This window comes from Linderina pennispora (assembly GCF_002104995.1).
Source record: "Linderina pennispora strain ATCC 12442 chromosome Unknown DL89scaffold_11, whole genome shotgun sequence".
In the NCBI taxonomy this organism is placed as follows: Eukaryota; Fungi; Kickxellomycota; class Kickxellomycetes; order Kickxellales; family Kickxellaceae; genus Linderina; species Linderina pennispora.
This window is the reverse complement of record NW_024468259.1, coordinates 505,650-523,855: the sequence shown is the minus strand read 5'-3', so window position 1 is coordinate 523,855 and position 18,206 is coordinate 505,650. Positions and strand designations below refer to the sequence as shown.

General features: G+C 51.9%; 8 protein-coding genes across 8 annotated transcripts; 5 read left to right on the top strand and 3 right to left on the bottom strand.

Annotated features, from left to right (window-relative positions):
- Positions 1-309: 309 nt before the first annotated feature.
- DL89DRAFT_259195 (uncharacterized protein) lies at positions 310-1,670 on the bottom strand (the record flags this gene model as incomplete). The annotated part of the gene is made up of 2 exons (XM_040885669.1): positions 310-1,424; positions 1,514-1,670. 2 exons carry the CDS (start codon positions 1,668-1,670, stop codon positions 310-312), a joined length of 1,272 nt encoding a protein of 423 aa, XP_040741811.1.
- Positions 1,671-1,861: 191 nt separating this feature from the next.
- Positions 1,862-3,941, bottom strand: DL89DRAFT_269125 (uncharacterized protein). The gene has a single exon (XM_040888168.1). It carries the CDS (start codon positions 3,783-3,785, stop codon positions 2,181-2,183), a length of 1,605 nt encoding a protein of 534 aa, XP_040741810.1. The 5' UTR covers positions 3,786-3,941; the 3' UTR covers positions 1,862-2,180.
- A 2,065-nt stretch (positions 3,942-6,006) lies between these two features.
- DL89DRAFT_303073 (uncharacterized protein) lies at positions 6,007-8,126 on the top strand. Its single transcript, XM_040890863.1, has one exon. The coding sequence runs from the start codon at positions 6,041-6,043 to the stop codon at positions 7,754-7,756; it is 1,716 nt and encodes a 571-aa protein (XP_040741809.1). The 5' UTR covers positions 6,007-6,040; the 3' UTR covers positions 7,757-8,126.
- A 2,215-nt stretch (positions 8,127-10,341) lies between these two features.
- DL89DRAFT_39265 (uncharacterized protein) lies at positions 10,342-11,350 on the top strand. The gene has a single exon (XM_040891614.1). The coding sequence runs from the start codon at positions 10,454-10,456 to the stop codon at positions 11,255-11,257; it is 804 nt and encodes a 267-aa protein (XP_040741808.1). The 5' UTR covers positions 10,342-10,453; the 3' UTR covers positions 11,258-11,350.
- On the bottom strand, positions 11,351-13,498 carry DL89DRAFT_39264 (uncharacterized protein). Its single transcript, XM_040891613.1, has one exon. The coding sequence runs from the start codon at positions 13,286-13,288 to the stop codon at positions 11,444-11,446; it is 1,845 nt and encodes a 614-aa protein (XP_040741807.1). The 5' UTR covers positions 13,289-13,498; the 3' UTR covers positions 11,351-11,443.
- Positions 13,499-13,957: 459 nt separating this feature from the next.
- Positions 13,958-15,086, top strand: DL89DRAFT_39133 (uncharacterized protein). The gene has a single exon (XM_040891611.1). It carries the CDS (start codon positions 13,999-14,001, stop codon positions 14,848-14,850), a length of 852 nt encoding a protein of 283 aa, XP_040741806.1. The 5' UTR covers positions 13,958-13,998; the 3' UTR covers positions 14,851-15,086.
- Positions 15,087-16,853, top strand: DL89DRAFT_39134 (S-adenosyl-L-methionine-dependent methyltransferase). The gene has a single exon (XM_040891612.1). It carries the CDS (start codon positions 15,323-15,325, stop codon positions 16,757-16,759), a length of 1,437 nt encoding a protein of 478 aa, XP_040741805.1. The 5' UTR covers positions 15,087-15,322; the 3' UTR covers positions 16,760-16,853.
- A 231-nt stretch (positions 16,854-17,084) lies between these two features.
- Positions 17,085-18,083, top strand: DL89DRAFT_275504 (citrate lyase subunit beta; the record flags this gene model as incomplete). The annotated part of the gene is made up of 2 exons (XM_040889315.1): positions 17,085-17,099; positions 17,202-18,083. The coding sequence occupies 2 exons, from the start codon at positions 17,085-17,087 to the stop codon at positions 18,081-18,083; spliced, it is 897 nt and encodes a 298-aa protein (XP_040741804.1).
- Positions 18,084-18,206: the final 123 nt, after the last annotated feature.

Here is an 18,206-nt window from a genome sequence, read left to right as displayed (position 1 = left end):
GCAATGCTACTCTTCTAGGGCTCTTTTTTCTTTCTTTTTTCTTTTACTCTTCCAATTTTCATTCTATACACCATTCTATACACATTGCACTGCTTGTAAGAACATGTTTGGACAGAGCAAGAAATGTTTGAAGAATGTGTGATGGCTTGACAATATGCAGCATGTCACTTTGCTTTTCTCCCAAAGAACGACACAACCGACGGGAACTTTCCTCTCTGGTAGCGGCTCATCCCGTCGTATCCGTCGGGCTTGATCTGGAAGCAAATGATATCGCCAGGCCCCAGCCCCGAGTACTTTAGCGTCCATTCGCTATCGAGCTTCCTGATCTCGCCCGGCCTGACCTCCTCGAACAGCAGCAGCTGGGTGCCGTGCGGCAGCTTGGCGATCTTGCAGAGCTCGGGGAACATGAGCCGCAGTTTTTTTGAAAAACGACAGCCGGAGATGGCCCAGGCCGACCATTTTGTCTGCGGCAGCGTCGTAGAATTTAATATGGATGAGGTTGGTCAGGCCGGGCTTGGCAAGGCCGGGGGTGTGGCGCTCGCAGTAAAAGTAGGCGAGGTCTGAGCTGAACGAGTGCATGTCGACCAGGTCGCCCAGGGTGGCCTCAGCAGATACCTCTATCGGGTGGCTGCAGCGCAACGTGCCGGTGTCTCGCCGGTTCAGGATCCACAGATCCATCTGGCCCACGGCCTCTGTGCGGCTCCTGTACGTGTCCAGAAGCTCCGAGACTTGGTGCGTGCGCGGCAGCAGCATCTCGAAGCCGTCCGGGGAATCAAAGTCGAAAATGTCGAACTCCTGGTGGTCGCGCGTGTGCTGGTCGGTGATAATGCGCACGCGGATCATCTGCGGTGGTGGCGGGTGCGGCGGACTGTACACTGAGTTGATATGCTTCGTGCGCATGATGCTTTTGCGAACGGCCTGCGTGCGCTGGTACTGTCTTGCTGGCATGGGCTCCGACTCCGGCTCCGGCTCTGTCGCCCTGTCCTTGATGATTCGGATGTAGACGCTAATTCGGACGTAGTCGTTTTCAATCACCGGGCGTCCATAGTCCGGCATTGCGTCAGTCAGCAGGCTGTGTTCTACGATCTCTTGCGAGCCCTGCGCCATTGTCTCTGCCATGTATCTGTGCTGGATGGCTCGCTTCCAGCAGACCTCTGGACACTCGGCATTGGAAATTGCCAGACAATAGTATACGCAGAGCTCGTCATTGTCTGCTGGCTCGCAGGCTAGACGGAACAGTGTGTGCGGCTCGGCCGTGTTTGGCTCCAGGTGTATCTGGAACTTGTTCTGGGCAATCATAAATGGCGGGCTGTGCGCGGTGCTGGAAAGGCCAGCCCAGCTGTCGATCTCCCAGTGGAACACGCGGTGAGCCACTTGCTGCTGGTTGCCAAACAACGGTAGATAGTCTGCAAGCAGCTTTTCGTCTAGAGTAAAAAAAAAGCCTGTTAGCATCAGCCCCTCACGGAGTTTCTGTTTTATCCCCCGGGCCGCATAGCTGGGTGCTGGTGCTTACCTTCCTCCTGGGAAAACTCTTTGAACACCGGCTCGCTCGGTCCCAGAGTGGTCTCGGTCGCAAGTGTGCTCGGACTGCCCATCACATTTATCTTGGGGCCGACTGCGCTCAGCGATGCCCGGCCATCGGTAATGCTACTGTCATGTACGTCCTCCATTGGTGTATCGGTATTTGGTTAGCGAGAGGGTTAAGGGAGCAATATAAAAATAGAGTATGTTTTTAATAAAAAGAAACCGAGAGAGAGAAAAGCAAACAGCAAAGCTGTGTTTACCTTTTTTTTAAGCCCGCTCCTAGCGCTCCAAGTTTGGTACTTTCGAAGTCTTTGAGAAAGCTAATAAATGACGCTAGGCTGATTCTTCAAAAGAAAAAAACGAACGATCGTCCTCGCAGGTCTTTTATTTTGTCGGTCGAAAAGCCGTTCTCCGTCTCAGCTCGCCTACATCGCTATAGCGGCGGCAATCAATTTGCACAAAGCCCAAAACTGCCGCCTCCCCTTTCCTATGTGCCTGGTTACGCCTTCATGCATGTCCCAGCATGTGAAGGTTGACATGGTTGATTGCATCAGGTGCTGGTAGCTGCTGTTTTAATACTAGAGGTATCTGGGTAAACGAAATACAGAACCATGGCCTACATGTTAATAGGATCAATATACTGCCTGAAGCGCTCGTCAATTTTTTTCGTGCTGGTATAGCATAATCTCGCGTCCCTCTTCAGCAAACTCCTGGATGAGAATCCTACCAAACTCTGGCGGAACATTGATCTTGATCAGTGTGGGGATGTGCCTGACAAAGTACCTGAGGCGGTCCCTGTCGCCCTCGTTCAGCCAGTCGTGGACAGTCTGGATCTCGAACATCTGAAGGGCTGGGTGGATGACCCGGTCAGGGTCGTAGGGCGGGCACTCATGCTCATCGATCCTTGCCTGCCGATGCGGGACCTGATACTGTGGCGGATCGTACTTGACGCGCAGGTACTCGAGCACTGGGAGGTACGAGATCAGGTTTTCTGCCTCCGACACGATAAACTTGTCAACGGTGACCACCAGCCGGCGCAGATGAACCCATGCCGTTGACTGTGGGAGTCTGATTTCGCGCAGCGTCATGCGGAGGCTAGCATGGGTGACAAGTGAGGGGGTGTCGAGCACAGGCATCAGCATCGACGTGGCATCGTCGACGTTCTCAGTATAGTCGTACATTGGGTGGATACTGATATGCTTGGCCATGTAGTAAATCTCGGGGTTGATCCAGTTCAGCTGGGCAACCTTCTCGGAGAGCTGCAGCGATTCGATCGGCGAGTGGAGGAACAGCTTGAACATGTCCGAGTACACTTGCAGAATGTTTAGTGTCCGGACGATCCGCAGCTTTGGGAACGTCAGCAGGTCGTGCCCGGAGAAAATCGAAATAGGGTTCGGGTGGTAATCGGTGCTAATATGGATTTCCTCCAGGTTTGTAAACCGGATCTCGCCAGGTACGTCGGACTTGAAGATGTCCCAGTTGAAATTTGTCCGCACATTCCTCATGTTCAGGTACCGGAGCCCGGCTGCGGGAATCTGTGGAAAGTCCATGCGGTTGTGGTAGCCGACCAAAATCTCAGCCTGAAGCGTCAGCTTGGTGACATTGGGCGGGAAGTAGAGCGGTATGCGGCGCGGAGAGTCCATCTCAATCCGGTAGTTGGTGATCTTGTTGTGGAACTGGTGCTGGATACGATCCATGACGTGGTCGAACATCTTGCCACGGTCAAAGAACCGGTTGTTGGCCACAATTGTGACGTTCGGGAACATCTTGACAAAGTAGCGTGTGGTCGGGATGATGAACAGATCCTCCATGCCGGCGCCGTAATGGCATGTGCCGCCGAACCACAGCTTGGTGACGTTCACGAACGGCGTGTCCGGCATCCCCAGCTTGCCGAACAAGTCTGGACAGTTGGTGAATATGCGTGAAAATTGCTCGCATTCAATGCGAAACTCTTTGACTTGGTCCTGCATGCCGGCACGTATAATTTGGCCTAGATTCGAGTGCCATTCGTAGTGCCGGTTTGGGGTCTTTTCTGGTTCATCAATCTTGCGCGTAGTGCAGTAGATGAATGCACGTTCGTACATGAGCGGAGCAGTGATTTTAAACCAGGCACGGCACACCAAGGCGTAGCTGTACAGTTTCTGGTATGCATGGTATCGGTGTCCATTCTCTCGCTCTCGCAGGATAACCTTGGAGAGGACTTGCTCGGCGATATATCCGCCAGCAAGAGCAGTAAAATCCACTGGAATGGTCATATCCATACAGTAGTAGGTATAGCCTGAGGTGTGCGGGTTGCTACAGCCAGCGAGGCAGAATGTCAAAAAGGGAGGAACTGAAATCTAATAAACTGTACTGTTAAGGCAGACAAAGGGTTGTCAAAAATACTGAAGGTGATGACGATGACGAATGCAGCTGCAAAAAGGAAGGGCAAAGAGAAAGGAAAAGGCAGTGGCAAGAAAAATGCTTGGCTGAGCAAATAAATAAACTGACAACCATTGGCAAACTGGTTTCCTTCAGACTTTGCTCATGGCGGACTCAGTGCTGGGTGTGAGCTGCATATCGAGCTTCAAAAGAGGGTTTGCCATTTGCAGTGAAGGCGGCTCAGGGGGCGATGAACAAAAAGCACTGGGAAAAATATGCACAACTCGTTTGTAGCTTGCAGTGGCAGGTGCGTATCGATTGCGAACCACAGACCAGCATTCGCAAATGGTGATTAGATGCGCTTGGTAGCTCAAGAGGCATTGTGATCATGAGGCGAATAGATCAGGCGCCTGCGTGAGTGGCTTAGTGCAGATGGCTGATCTTGCTATGTGGGTTGAATTGATAAGGGCATCTCCTATAAATGATGCATGTGTAGCGCTACGCCAAGTCTAGCGGTGTGTAGCTCTACGTACAGTGGTCAGAACCCCAGACTGCCAAATCTTTATAATAGAAGTGGCCACTTCCTATATTATGTATTGAACATACGTAAATAAGGACTAGAGTGAAGTAAAGTGAACCAGCCTTACTTGCGCGCCATGCGATGGCTAATATACGCTTTGCTTGGCATTCTACAACAAAGCTCAAAAAGTGGCGGCTTTCGGAGCCGAACGTGGTTCTCGGATTTCTGCAAAGCTACGCTAATGATGAGTAAGGTGGGCACGTAATCAACACCAGAAGGTGGAAAGGATTCACTATTCAGTATACATATGCTTTCTCTCATCCGCTCCTCATCAAAAAGTAGGTGCGGCGGATTCACTTCTCACATGCCAAAAATACCTCGGGTGGCCGGAGTAATTATTTGTGCATGCATACTACATTGCTCCATTCCTACCTGACATGGCTAGATGCAATAAAGTGAGAATAGTCTCGCTCACAATTGAGCCAGAGTATTCAGCTGACAGGAGATTGCAGCAAACGTACAGCCCTTCTGTCGCCGTGTGAAACGTTCGGACATCAAGGCACGGCCTGACAATGTAAGAGGGAGCTGCAAATCGGATACCTAAATCCACGCGGACAAGTGGCGTTTTATGAGGATGGTGCCGTACACCGAGCCCAGGCTTGCAGCATACCGTAGCAGGAAGAGAAGCGAGCAGCTGGCATGGCGGATATTCCGTCCCTGTCTTGACATACGCTTCACGGGCAAAGCAAGTTTGGCGGTTTGCAAGCAAGCAAGCTTGTTGTGGAGTGGAACTGACAACTCCTCACACCCTCATTTTTTACAATTGGGTAGCAAGGATGTGTTCTCACCGAGTCTTAAGAAATAAGAGTGCTACAATTGCTGTGCATGTCGCTGTATTTTTAGGATGGCAAGCGTTGCGACAGGTAGTAGAGTGGCGGATGGGTGGATGGACAGACAGGGTGCCCCGCATAGGCGTGAGCAGTCCGATTCCCCTTGCAACATTGAGTCTGCCACTCCTGGAAATCGTTCTTGAACAAGGGGATTTTTAAGCGGAGTCGGGGTGATCATTAAATTAAATCGAATACAAACCCAGTTCTATATAGGCAATGTCGGGTTCATTTTGGAGCTACACGTCATGGAGGCTCATTGCACTTACACGATTTTTAGCATACCCTCTGCAGATATAGCGGCTGAAACAAGTGTAAGGAAAAAAGACAATACTGTGCAAACGGCTGGGTGTACTGGCCAGCTGAATATGATGGCCGCCACCCCCCATGAAAGTCAGATGCATACTTGGACAACTAAACAGCATCCAGGCAATTGTGTGTGTTGTTTTTGAATTAAATGCCGGCCCTAATCAGTTTTCAACCAAGGAACATCCAGCAGGTGACGGCTATTCTGGTGACAACTCATTTGTTGGAGAGAGGGTGGGCAAGGGATTTTATGCAGGCTATGCTCACTTTTTGTAGGGAAGTGGGGTCACGACTGGCATGAAATAGATGATGTCCAGCACACAGCAGAGTGCTGACATTCGTATGGAAACCTAGGTGCGCAACCCCCAACGATACCTGTGCACTTTTTCTCTAGTCTTAACCCCCAAACACTAGTTTACTCTTAATATCCACCAACATATCCATGCGCCCTGAAACGCCAAACCTCGACTTCTTGCGCGATTTTTTGAGAAACTTTGACACTGATTTTGCAGTTATCCACCCTTTGGACCCCGACGACGTGAAGAAAAAGAAGCTAGAGGCTGCGTGCAAGAAAGCCCACCATGAGACGTCGACTGTGGCTGACTACTTGCCGTTTGCAAAGTTCTACCAAGATTACCCCACCTTACACTCACATCTGCCTGAGTTTGTGAAGAAAGTCCCACTCATACTAGAGTGCCAAGTCAAGTGTTCGTGCACCGAAACCACCTGCAAGAAAAGCCATGATCGTGTATGGAAGAGCAACATCGAAGAGCTAGAGGCATGTGGCCTGTTGTCCTCGGTGAGCGAACTTCGTATAGCCCTGTATAATGACTGTCCGAAAGATCTCCATCTTGACAAGGCTATCCAAGAGCTCAGTATTCCCAGTGGTGCGATTGCCAGCACAAAGCTTATTAGGTTCCTAGGCCATGGCCTATTTTATGCTGGCAAGAGGCAGGAGTCCCAGGATGCAGAAATGGAGGCAACCCGCACTGCCCAGCTTATCCTCGAGCACTGCCCTCATGCCAGGGAACTATGGTACCATCCAGATCGAGTCTGGGGTCTAAGCAAGAATCCCCCTCAGGAGTTGCCTGGTGTCGGGACAGAGATAATGATAATGCTTCGCCATGTGCTCCACCCACGCCTAACAATGATGCAGATTACGCGGCCATTCCCATCTTATATTGACCAACCATTCTCGCCGAATCTCCAGTATCTTGTGCTAGACCTGAAGCTTGTCCCGGAGTTTGTGCACTTACCGCCTATCCCTACAGACAGCATGAGCCATCTTGAACTAAGCGGAATCTCGAACGGCATCAACTGGGGTCTGTTCAAGACTGGACCAGACAGAAGGGTGCATCTCCCAAACCTCCAGACGCTCGTGATGCGGTTTAAAGAGCCTGAGAAAGGTCTCCTGCAGCCCTCGCTGGACGTATCCAGAGTTGCGATACCGTCAACGGTTGGTGTCACTGTGACTGGGATAACCCATAGCAGAAACGACATCTGGAAATACTTCAAGAAAGGCTGCCGCCAGCTGTCACTCGTAGAGAGCACATTGGAATTTAGAGACATCGATGTCTACAATCTCCAGTGCTCTGAACACTTCCAGCTCAAGTTGATCCCGGAAGAGGGCGATTCCAGCAAGCCTCTCCCCTCTGCAGGGTTGAGAAACTTCTTTGGCCACAGGAACACTGTCATCCGCAGGATGTCAGTGACTGGCATTGAGTTTACGCTGCCTCTGACTGTGAAGTTTCACAACATGGAGAACCTTCATCTGTCTCTGGGAATCGCAGACAGCAACATCATTCTCAACCTGACACACAGCCTGACAAGGCTGAGGACTTTGCGCATCCGTTGCTTCTCTATGTACTGCAAGGATCTGAATCATCACAGACGCGGGGTTTACTTTGCCAAGGAGGACCTCGAGCTATATATCATTGCTGCGCATGCAAGGGATATCCCAATGATAGCCAGCAAGAATCTGCACTGCCTGCACCTGTACTCGCACATGGCGATTGACCCAAACAAGTTCATCGAACTGATGGCTCGGTTCCCAAACTTGGCCGAGATACAAGTTAATGGTGAGATAGTTGGGTGTGTGGATTGGGCTTTTCGTCATTGTAACATCATAGCCAGCGCGATTGATCCAAGCACGGTGTAGCATAGTCTCTTCCTTCATTTCTTTCTCTCATCGTCTTATATTAGCACGTACCAGTACAAATAACATCTGTAAATAAGCAAAAGCGGAGGCAAGTCTTTGGCTAGAAGTGAACATACAGAGCGCTGCAAAGTATCCTTTGCTAACAGGATCATAGCTTTGTAAAGTAAACTGAGGCGTTATACGCAAAGTTTTATAAATAAGAAATGAGAAAATACTAAGCGGCTAAACCGATAAAGAAGAAAGAGAAAGAAAATTTCTTTTAGAGAGAAACTCAACGTCACATAGTTGGTGGGCTGTCTAGTCAGGGTTTTTCTCACAGTGACTTGCCGATTTAGGACTAACTGTGTAGTCCATCGACTAGTGTCCAACACTTTGCGACTTGTCATGCGCCACATAATCAGATACATTTCCTGGATCACCAGCATGCATCACATAGTGCACAAGGCCTTGTGCCCTACCAGCAGCTCGGGGTTTGCTGAGCATGGTTAAATTGCAGCACACTAGCACGCAAGGAAGGAGTCTCTTGAACAAAAGTGGTCACCAAGATGGGGTTGATTCTGAGTTGTTTACTTTATTGACTCAAGCAACTGAGCGCCTGTTTATAAAAGGAGGCACCTTCCCAAGCCCAAATTGAGCAGCAGCTTCGTAATAAGACATTTTCTTCAACCCTGAACTGAGCAGAAAAGGGGTTTGTGCCGTTTGTTTGCTTTTCCGAGGTGTGTGGAGAGTAGAGCATCGAGACTCATGTCGTCCGTGTTGGAGCAACTTTCTGGTTTGCTCTTTCTTGCATCTTGCATGCTTTTATTTCCATAGGCATTTTTAACCTGTTGCACCACTTTCCAACGGAATTTTGACATGCATTACAGATCATGGTACCCACCTAGAAGATACTATGAAAATGTATCTGACGATGCTTCTGGCAATGCTTTGCCAATTCGCCCATAGAATATGTCCAAACACTGTACTCATAGCCACCAATACCATCTACCTGCTATCGGATTCGCATGCTACAGTCCTTAACTAGGCTACACCAGACATAACTGATATCCTCAGTACTTTCACTGGTGAAACTCTTTCAATACATTTGCTGTGCTCTCCTTATGCTTGAAAACCCATGCAAATAGCACCTGTGAGTGTCCAGCAAGTAAACCTGTCAGCAGCAACGCACACCAAAGAAGAGTGTAATTTCATGCCTCAGTTGGACGGACAGGAATACAATGCGCCATTTGCCATTCACCTTGGGCAGCGACAGTGGCAATGGGGCACCAGAATGTCATAACTAACGCGTTTGGTCAACTTTTTGTCCACTACTACAGAATTGACTCTATACTTGCGCTTTCTTTCTTTATTTACTGTCTGCCACATAGAGAAGAGCTGGTTTATTCAAATTCGTCGATAAACAATAAACTATCCGCAGCAAACAAAATAGCCTGACACGACTTCAGGGCTCTGTCAATATACAATCTCAGCCAAAGGCAGTATATACTTTATGCCAACCAAATTGTAGATGTATGGTTGTCTCCATTGAAAGTATTAAGATATTTATTACATGCTTGCTGCTTGGAATTCATGTAACACTGCAGAATAGCTTTTAAAAACTAGTGCATCCGGAACCGCTATTGTATAGAAAGAATCTTCCAGTTCCACTGCAAGTTCAATATCGGGTATAGAAATATTTTCACTTGCTACCAGGTGGAAGGGCAACAAAAATGATGAGGTAAAGGCTGAGGCGGATATGTGGACCCAGACGTGGCTCACCCGACATGCAGATACTGTGGTTGACATAGAGAAGCTGTGGGGCATTGCTGTGAGAGTGCTTGCCAGAAACATTTACAAACATGCTCCTACTGATTTGAAACTTCTGCTCAACACAATCAATAAACATGCGGTAGCTGGCACCAGCAGAGTGCAGATAGCTTTTGATACACTCGCACAATATATAGCAAGAGGGATAAGCGCAGAGCGGTCATAGCCAGCATATTTGTAGATTTTGATCGTGGAGTGCCAAATCACTTTTGCGCCACTATTGACCGGACCAAGCAGCATATAAGCAGTCCTAGCAGGACCATCCTACAGACTTTTCTTTTCCTCAGATGTTTTTTCTTCTGTTCTTTGGATATACACATATGAACGCGTATCCCTTCCCTGCGTTTAAGGTTAACAAGAGACCTTTGTTTGGCCCACAAATTTGGGTCTGACTGGACATCGTGCTCAACAATATATGGGGGCTTATTATCGTGCGTCTTGGTCCAATGCCAGATCAGTATTGATGTTTCTGCTAGCGCACAGCAAGATGAAAATCCTGATGCGTGGTGTGAGTATCAAAGCAGCCTTTGTAGAGTGCCATGAATGAAAGTCATCACTCACAAAAGGTGTTAGAGCAGGATGACTCTGGACTCACAACTGTCTGCTCGTCCGTATATACGCGGGTGGGGTCACTACAGCTACCACTGCAGGAAAGTACTTCAGAATTTATAAACTTCGCGCCCATCATAGCACAATACTTTCGCCTGGTAAGAGCAGCTGCGCTTTTATCACTTTCTTTACGAGAGGTACCCTATCGCCATTTGTGATTTTATCAAGGCCACGTTTGGAATCAGAGCTTCAACAGGAAATCAACACTTTAGTCTAGCTACATGGTGCTGAAGTATAAAAAGTGTAGTTGGCGACCCATCCATCAGCTTGCACTTCATTTCCATGACTAAACTTCCTCATCTCCGTAGTTTCCATATGGGCAAATTTTATTCGTTGTTTCAAGGAATGGCTCTACAATACTCGGACCAGAGCAAAACTGGGACTGACAACAAGCGTGACATATTGCTTAGCGTTGTAAGGGCCGGGTACATTCTGCTGCTTAATAGCAAGCAGCGACTAGAGTCGTGCAAGGGGGAATACGAGGCTGCGCTGAATGCACTGGCGGTCACAGCAAAGGAAAGTGACAGGAATCAGGCTGAAAACTGCCAGAAGAATGTCGGCGATACGTTGGACCGAGTTGCTGCTGCTGTAGATGATGTGAAGGCTGTCGCGAGCCAGTACCAACGGGATCTCGATATCCTTCGTAAGTTCGATAAGGAGACACCTTCATTGGATGGAACTTATGCCGCCAGCACACCTCCACCGCAGGCATGCCGTCCACAAACTTCAAGCGAGTGGACAGAGCCACGGGCTTTGCCAAACGAAATCGATGAATACTTTACGAGGGCCATGAGCTTCATCGATGACTTTATGCGGTTTGAGAGATGGTATGGTAACGGCCCATTCAGTCCTGGGTACAGGGGGAGTCTGCTGGGTAAAGTGCAGAAGAAGTACTTCATGGATAACCTCGCTGAGAAATTCAAAACCGTCATGAAGCTCGCACTTGGGGTTTTGCGGGTGGAGATTAACGAGATCGGGCCGCGGTTCGACTTGGGCATCCATGTTGACATCTTTGACAAGGACCCTGACATGCCGCGAATGACCTTACCGATCTTTTTCGGAGAAGAGGCCGCTAAGGGCATCTGACTTTTTGCTCTGGTGTGCAGGATATAGGCATTGTCTATCATTGGTTTACAAATATCATACTCATAACCTTGAAAATAGTGCATCGGAAAATGCGGCATCTAACTGGGACACTTGGTAGGGTGGCTACGTAGTGATATATCTACATCATGAGCACAGTCAACTGTCAGCAGAAAACAATATATACAGTTAAAACCTTGGCTCCAAAGACGCATCCACAGGGTAGCTGAAAGCCTGAATGTCCCCCATATGCAACACAAGTGTCTCACCAATGTTGCTGCGGTACTTTCTGAAAATCTTCCTCCTCGCTTCGCTCAAAAACACGTCCATGATGTCGTCTGACTTGCTGGTGACATGGACTGTAGCCTGATTTAAGGTACCTGTCACCGCAGCAATCATGGCCACGTAGCTAAACAGCAAGCGCTTCTGTTTGAAATGGTTGTTTGTGAGCGTCAGGCGCTTGAGCGGCGCGCAGCAGTCTCTGCACATATCGGCCATTTCTCTTGTCTGTTTGGCCGTGACCATTTTCGTAATTGATGAGACCGGCAAGGCAAAACGAACAGTCAGCTCGTGCAATGATGTCAGACCACTGATAAGAGTAAACACGCTTCCAATGCTTAGTGCAACCTCAGGGATGTATATGGACTGAAGTTTAGGGGCGTTCAGGAAGGCAGAGATGCAGCGGTTGGTCTCATACACACCAACAATGTGATCGGAGCAAAGGCGGAAGGACCGCGCTGATTTCGGATACCGGAACAGGTTCTCTACTATCGACGGATACATAAACTTGCTGTCGGCCTGCATTGTGGCCATGTACTGCCTGATGGTGATGTTTTCGAGTGCCGGGCATTGGTGGTACGCCGCCATGATGCCACCGGCAGGGTTACGGAACAGGTTGGTTGGGCGCGGATATTCGATCACCAGGTCCCTCAGGCCCTTCGAGGCAGCGCCGACCAGGTACCCGGGGATGGGCCAGCCCGACGACATCACCTTCATGTAGGCAGCATTAGGGAAGTGCTCGGCAAAGGCGAGTTCGTCAGGAAACTCGTTGCCTTTGAGTGAAATGAAGCTGACGACCAGGCGACGCAACAGCAGATAATCGACACGCTCGCCGTTGCTGAGGTGCACGACACGCAAAAGATCGGCTGGATACAGGCCGCTGAGGCTGAGGTCGGTCAGTGAATCGGCCGACCGATGCATAGCGTAAAAGTAATGGTCGGTCAGCGGATGCGCGTGCGCATGCAGCTTCGTCAGGCCGGTCAGGGCGGCAGGGAACACCACCCAGGGCTTCAGTTTGCGCGAAATATGCATCAGCGAGTGACCGCGTCCCCAGCAGCTGAAGATGGACCGGACCAGCAGCATCTTGGCGCTGTCCTCCAGGTACTCGTCCGAGTCATCGATCTGCAAATGCAGCCTGGCGTTTGGAAAGCACGATCGCATGATAGCGAATAGCGCGGAGACTTTGTCGTCGACCTCATCCTGGACGCTTGGGTGGAGAACGCTGTCCCAGTCAAACGACATGACAACGTACTTGACAGCCGGGCAGACAATGCACGGCAGCGCCGGGCGCTGCTCAGTCTCCCTGACTGCAGGCCAAAAATCTCCGCCTGCCAGGACCTCGCCGAGGCGCGGGAACAGCGATATCATCGGATACATAACCTTGATAATCTCCAGCATGGCCTTCTGGATCTCGGTTACGTGGGGCATGAGGCGTAGACTGAAGACATGCATTTTGTGGTGGTGATGCAGGTCCATGGTGCGTTTGAGTGGGTGTGTGCCAAGAATGTGCGGGTCGGCGGTGAGCGGATAGCTGGTGGTGATAAAGCGGAAGTAGAGGTCAGTGCAGGTCTTGTAGAATTGTGGCGAGACTGTGCGCAGCTTCCAGAGATTGCGCAGTGTCTGTTCAGGGCAGTTGTGGCCGCGCAGGACATCCTCGATGGTACATGTGTGGTCGAGGGTGTGCTGCACTACTCGGCGGACTATTGAGGTATCGAAGGCGGATGGTAGTGGCTGTGCGATGTCCTCTACTGACATATGTGGGCTGGGTTTGCGGGTACAGTTAGACGGTAATGAAAAGAGAAATTAAAAATGAAAGACAAGGCGTATTCGGCAAGCAAAAAAGGCAGGGCGGGTAGGGTATGTGGGCATGCCATTCTTCGCGGGCCTTATGAGGCAGCAGAGGCATTCTTTTAGAGTTTGGACATTGACAGGCAGTCAAGCACTAACGGGAAAAGGGCAAGCCTGGGGGAGGAGACATACACATGCACACATCGGCAATACTTTGGTTGGGTGGGCTGATACATGTGCATGTGGATCCTGTCCATTTTCGCCCCACCTTGCCGTGGCGAACAATCGGGGCGGGCACCAATGCAAGACACACAATGCACGAAAAATTTGCCCCCTATTGTTTGGCATCATGACACCCTATTGTTCATGCGCTGCTCCTCTATACAGGCAGGAATGAGCAGTGTATGATGAAATTCGCACTGAGGGTGCCAGCTTCACAGTGGCGAGTCGACTCGCTTCTGAGTCGCAGGAGGCAACACTGGTGGGTGGATGCGGATATGATGGCCAGCTGATGAGAGAAGTATGTGCACAAGTGGATGGGAGGGAGGGGTGTGAGCGAGGCCATAACATCAAGTCATGTGCAAAATTCCTTCCCTCCCTCTTCGGGGGCGACGCCCCAGTAGCAGTCGGCCGCACTACACGCGTCCACACAATCAGAATTATATTTTTAATGCGCCATGATTTCAGACATACTCGACATTGTATCGCAGATAAAGGTCGACTCTGGAGCTGATGTGAGCGGACAATCCGGCACCCAGCCCAGGACAGAACTGACAACCGGCGTGCAGCCCATCGACGACGTACTTGCGCAGCAGAGGGATTCGGTGGAACAAGCGGGTCGGGCGCCGATATTCGAGCTGATCGGCCTGCCAGGGAGCGGCAAAACGCAGCTCGTCTACCGCATCAGCGCAACGCTGGCCATGCCCTTGGTGGGCGGTGGGCATGAAACCCACGTGGCGATCATTGACATGGCAGGAAAGTTTGACGTTAGGCAGCAGAAGCAGCATATTGAGCAGCGGCTTGGGAAGGGGATTGCCCGGGAGTCAGTGGAGCGCATGGTGGATGGGGCGCTATCGCGCATACATGTGTTTTCGCCACTGTCGACAGCATCGGCAATCGCAACGCTTGGCGTGCTGGGCAAACAGAAGCGGTTCGGCGGGCTACTGATCGACGGTCTGGGCAGCAACCACCGGATCGACCACAGTGAGGGCGCACCTATCAGGCTTGCCAGCCGCAAGGCTACGGGGCAGTTCCGGATGCAGCAGGTGCTGGTTGATACGCTGGTGCAGGTGCAGCAGCAAATGGAGTGCGTGGTGGTCGTGACCAATGTGGTTATTATGCGGGCCAGGAGCACTGCCGAGGATAGCGGTCACCGCATTGTTGAGATTGGCAAGACACTGTACCGAGACCATATGATCCCGCGCTGGCGCTGTGTGCTGGCGAGGTCGTTTGTGGTGGAGGCAGCACGCAGTGGCAGTGAGACCGAGATCAGCGTCGGGCAGACTAGGGTGATGCGTGCTGGGCAGTAGACAAGCGCCAGCTGATTCATGGTTTTTCTAGGGAGGCAGCAGTATAATGCACAGCGAACCAGAGGACGGGGGGAGGGACAGGCTGAGTGTTGGGCAGCAGTTGCAATGCTTTTTATGCAGCTGAACGTGAGGAACTGGTCCCCGCTGGCGAAGAAACAAAAATCGTGTGTACTGCAGTTCCTTCTTCGGGCAGATTGAGTGGTGGCGATTGGCTGTGTGAAGAAATGAGAGAATAGTGCATTTGCGGTCTGTGACTGGTCCGGCGCAAAAATATGTTGAGTGGTTTAGGCGTTGTTTCTGCCTCCGACCGAGGCTTCGCGGCGGACCTAAAAAGCGGCGCCGTCCTAGATAAAAAGGACAGGTTGCCACATCATGGCAAAGACAGATCCCACTCTTGTCTCTTCATCTCTTGCAACTAAACCCCCGGCACAAGGTTAGAATCTTGTTTCTTATTTTTGTGTAATTCAAGTAGATGACTACTGAAAGTGAACCCAAGCCCAAGGAGTGGACGGCCAAGCTTGCCAAGGCGTTCTCCTCGCCGACCATCTATGCGCCGACGCTGGCGTACGAGTGCGTTGGCGCGCGCGAGTACAGCAGCTACATCCTGTACGGTCTGGTGGTGCTGACTCCGTACATGCTGAAGCGTCTGCTGGGATTCGGCTGGCTGACGTACATCATCGTGACTGCCCTGCTGGCGCTGCCCATCGGCGCCCTGTCTCTGCTGCTGTTCTCGTGGGTGTGGCCACAGCCGACCGACCAGACGTGCGCGCTGCCGAACCAGGCGCTGGAGACGTACATGACGATTCTGGACAAGGAGCTAAAGGCCAAGTACCACGGCATGAGCAAGATCCCGATGGAGGTGTTCTTTGAGAGCTACTTTGATGGGGACATTGATCTGGCAGGCGATGCGCTGACGATGTTTGAGCAGCGGTACGACTGGGCGACGTTCGAGATCACGTGGCGGCAGGCCAAGTTCTTCTTGTTCCAGTGGATCCCGGAGCTGCTGTGGCATTCGAAGAAGCAGGACGAGACGCAGGTGCGCGACCACTACGACAGGGGCGACGACTTCTACGCGGCGTTCCTGGGCGACCGCATGGTGTATACGTCGGGACTGGTGGGCAAGCTGGGCGAGCGCGAGACGCTGGAGCAGCTGCAGGACAACAAGCTGCGGGATGTGTGCGAGCGCATGCAGATGTGCCCGGGCGACCGCCACCTGGACATTGGGTGCGGATGGGGTACTCTGGCGGCCTATGCGGCCAAGCACTACGGGACTGAGTCGGTTGGCGTGACGCTGGGCCGCAACCAGACGGCCTTTGGCAATGCGCGGGCGGCGGAGTGGGGAGTCGGCGACTCGGCCAAGATCTTGTGCATGGACTACCGCGATATTCCGCGGCGGCCGCGGTACAAGCGCATCACTTGCTTGGAGATGGCTGAGCACGTCGGTGTGCGCAAGTTCCAGGAGTTCCTGCTGCAGGTGCGCGACATGCTGGAGGACGACGGTTTGTTCTACCTGCAGATCGCCGGTCTGCGCGGGGCGTGGCAGTGCGAGGACTTTGTGTGGGGACTGTTCATGGCCAAGTACGTCTTCCCGGGTGCCGACGCGTCGTGCCCGCTGAACTGGGTTGTGGGACAGCTGGAGACCGCCGGATTCGAGGTGCGCACGTCCGAGACTATCGGTATCCACTACTCGGTGACGATTGGACGGTGGTACGAGAACTGGATGAAGAACAAGGACCAGATCACCAAGACGTATGGCAAGCGCTGGTTCCGCATCTGGGAGATCTTCCTGGCGTGGTCGGTGATTATTGCCCGCCAGGGCTCGTCGACGTGCTACCAGATCCTGGCGCACAAGAACCGCAACGGCTTTGACCGCAGCCGCCTGATCACCAAGCCTATGGGTGCTCAGTAAAAAACTAAAAAGAAAAAGCCCTTATGGCTGGAGCCTTGGTAGTCAAGGCTCATAAAAAACAGGCGCTTTTTGACTTTATTCAAAATAAAATGTCACGGGGTGATGTGGTGGGATACATTATGTCCCGACATGTCGCGCTTGTGGCCTATCACCATATCCGGCTGGGTGTTTATCCCTTGCGGAGAAGATGTATGCTATTCTGGCTCTTTCGGAGAAGATGTTTAACCGTGTGTGCATGTGTGTGGGAAGAGGAGGTGGCATAAATGGTGTGGGAAAAGGCGGTGCTTTTTCCTCTCCACCTTATCTCTCTGTCTCTGAATTTACAATGCTTCGTCAATTGGTAGGCAAACCGCTAACGAGAACAACCGCTTGGACGTTTGGCAAGCGCAGCAGGACTACGCTGACAGCGCCAGTGCCGGGCCTGGATCTCAGCAACGAGAAGCTGCGTCGCTCGGTATTCTATGTTCCGTGCAGCGAGGAGCGCAAGATCCAAAAGGCACAGACGTCAGCAGCCGACTGCATCATGTACGACCTCGAGGACGGCGTGTCGCTGAACCGCAAGACGCAGGCGCGCTCTCTGGTGCTCTCAGCAATACACGGCAACACGCACAGCAAGGAGCGCGGGGTGCGCATCAACAGCGTTGGCAGCGGGCTGGAGCTCGAGGATCTCTCAGTGGTTCTGCAGGCGCCCACTCTGGACGTGATTCTTGTGCCCAAGGCCGAAACCGCGCGCGACATTCAGGTGGTGGCTCACCAGATCAGCCAGGCCAAGAGAGACATCAAGATTATCGCCAGCATCGAAAGCGCCCTGGGCGTCATGAATCTACGCGAAATCGCAATGAGCGACGAGCGCGTCGACGCGCTGCTGTTTGCTGCCGAGGACTACTGCTCGGACACGGGCATTACGCGCACGCCTAGTAGGCAGGAGCTGTACTATGCGCGGGCGGCGGTTGCCACGGCCGCACATGCGTTCCGCAAGCAGGCGATTGACATGGTGTGCATGGACTTTAGAGACATGGCGGTGCTGGGCGATGAGTGCAGCGAGGGAGCGCAGATGGGGTTCACGGGCAAGCAGGTGATCCACCCGGCGCAGGTCGACACAGTCCAGCAACGGTTCCTGCCGCCTGACGAGATTGTCAGGCGTGCCTGGCGCATTGTCAACGGGTACCAGGAGAACTACGAGCTCGGCAAGGGAGCGTTTGACCTGGACGGCAAGGCCATTGATATGCCAGTGGTCAAGTGGGCGTTCAAGATCCTGCGGCGCGTGGAGCTGGCAGGCATTGACGTCGATGCCAAGTTCCAGGGATCGGCCCCTGGCTCCTGATATTCACGTGCCAAATATGCACGGGGCGGAACGCGCATTCAGGCTGGCCTCCGTGCATTCAGAGCTCGTGGAAGCGTATATTACCCCCGCTCTCCCCGTGAGCCGGCAGCATCTTGTTCCCGT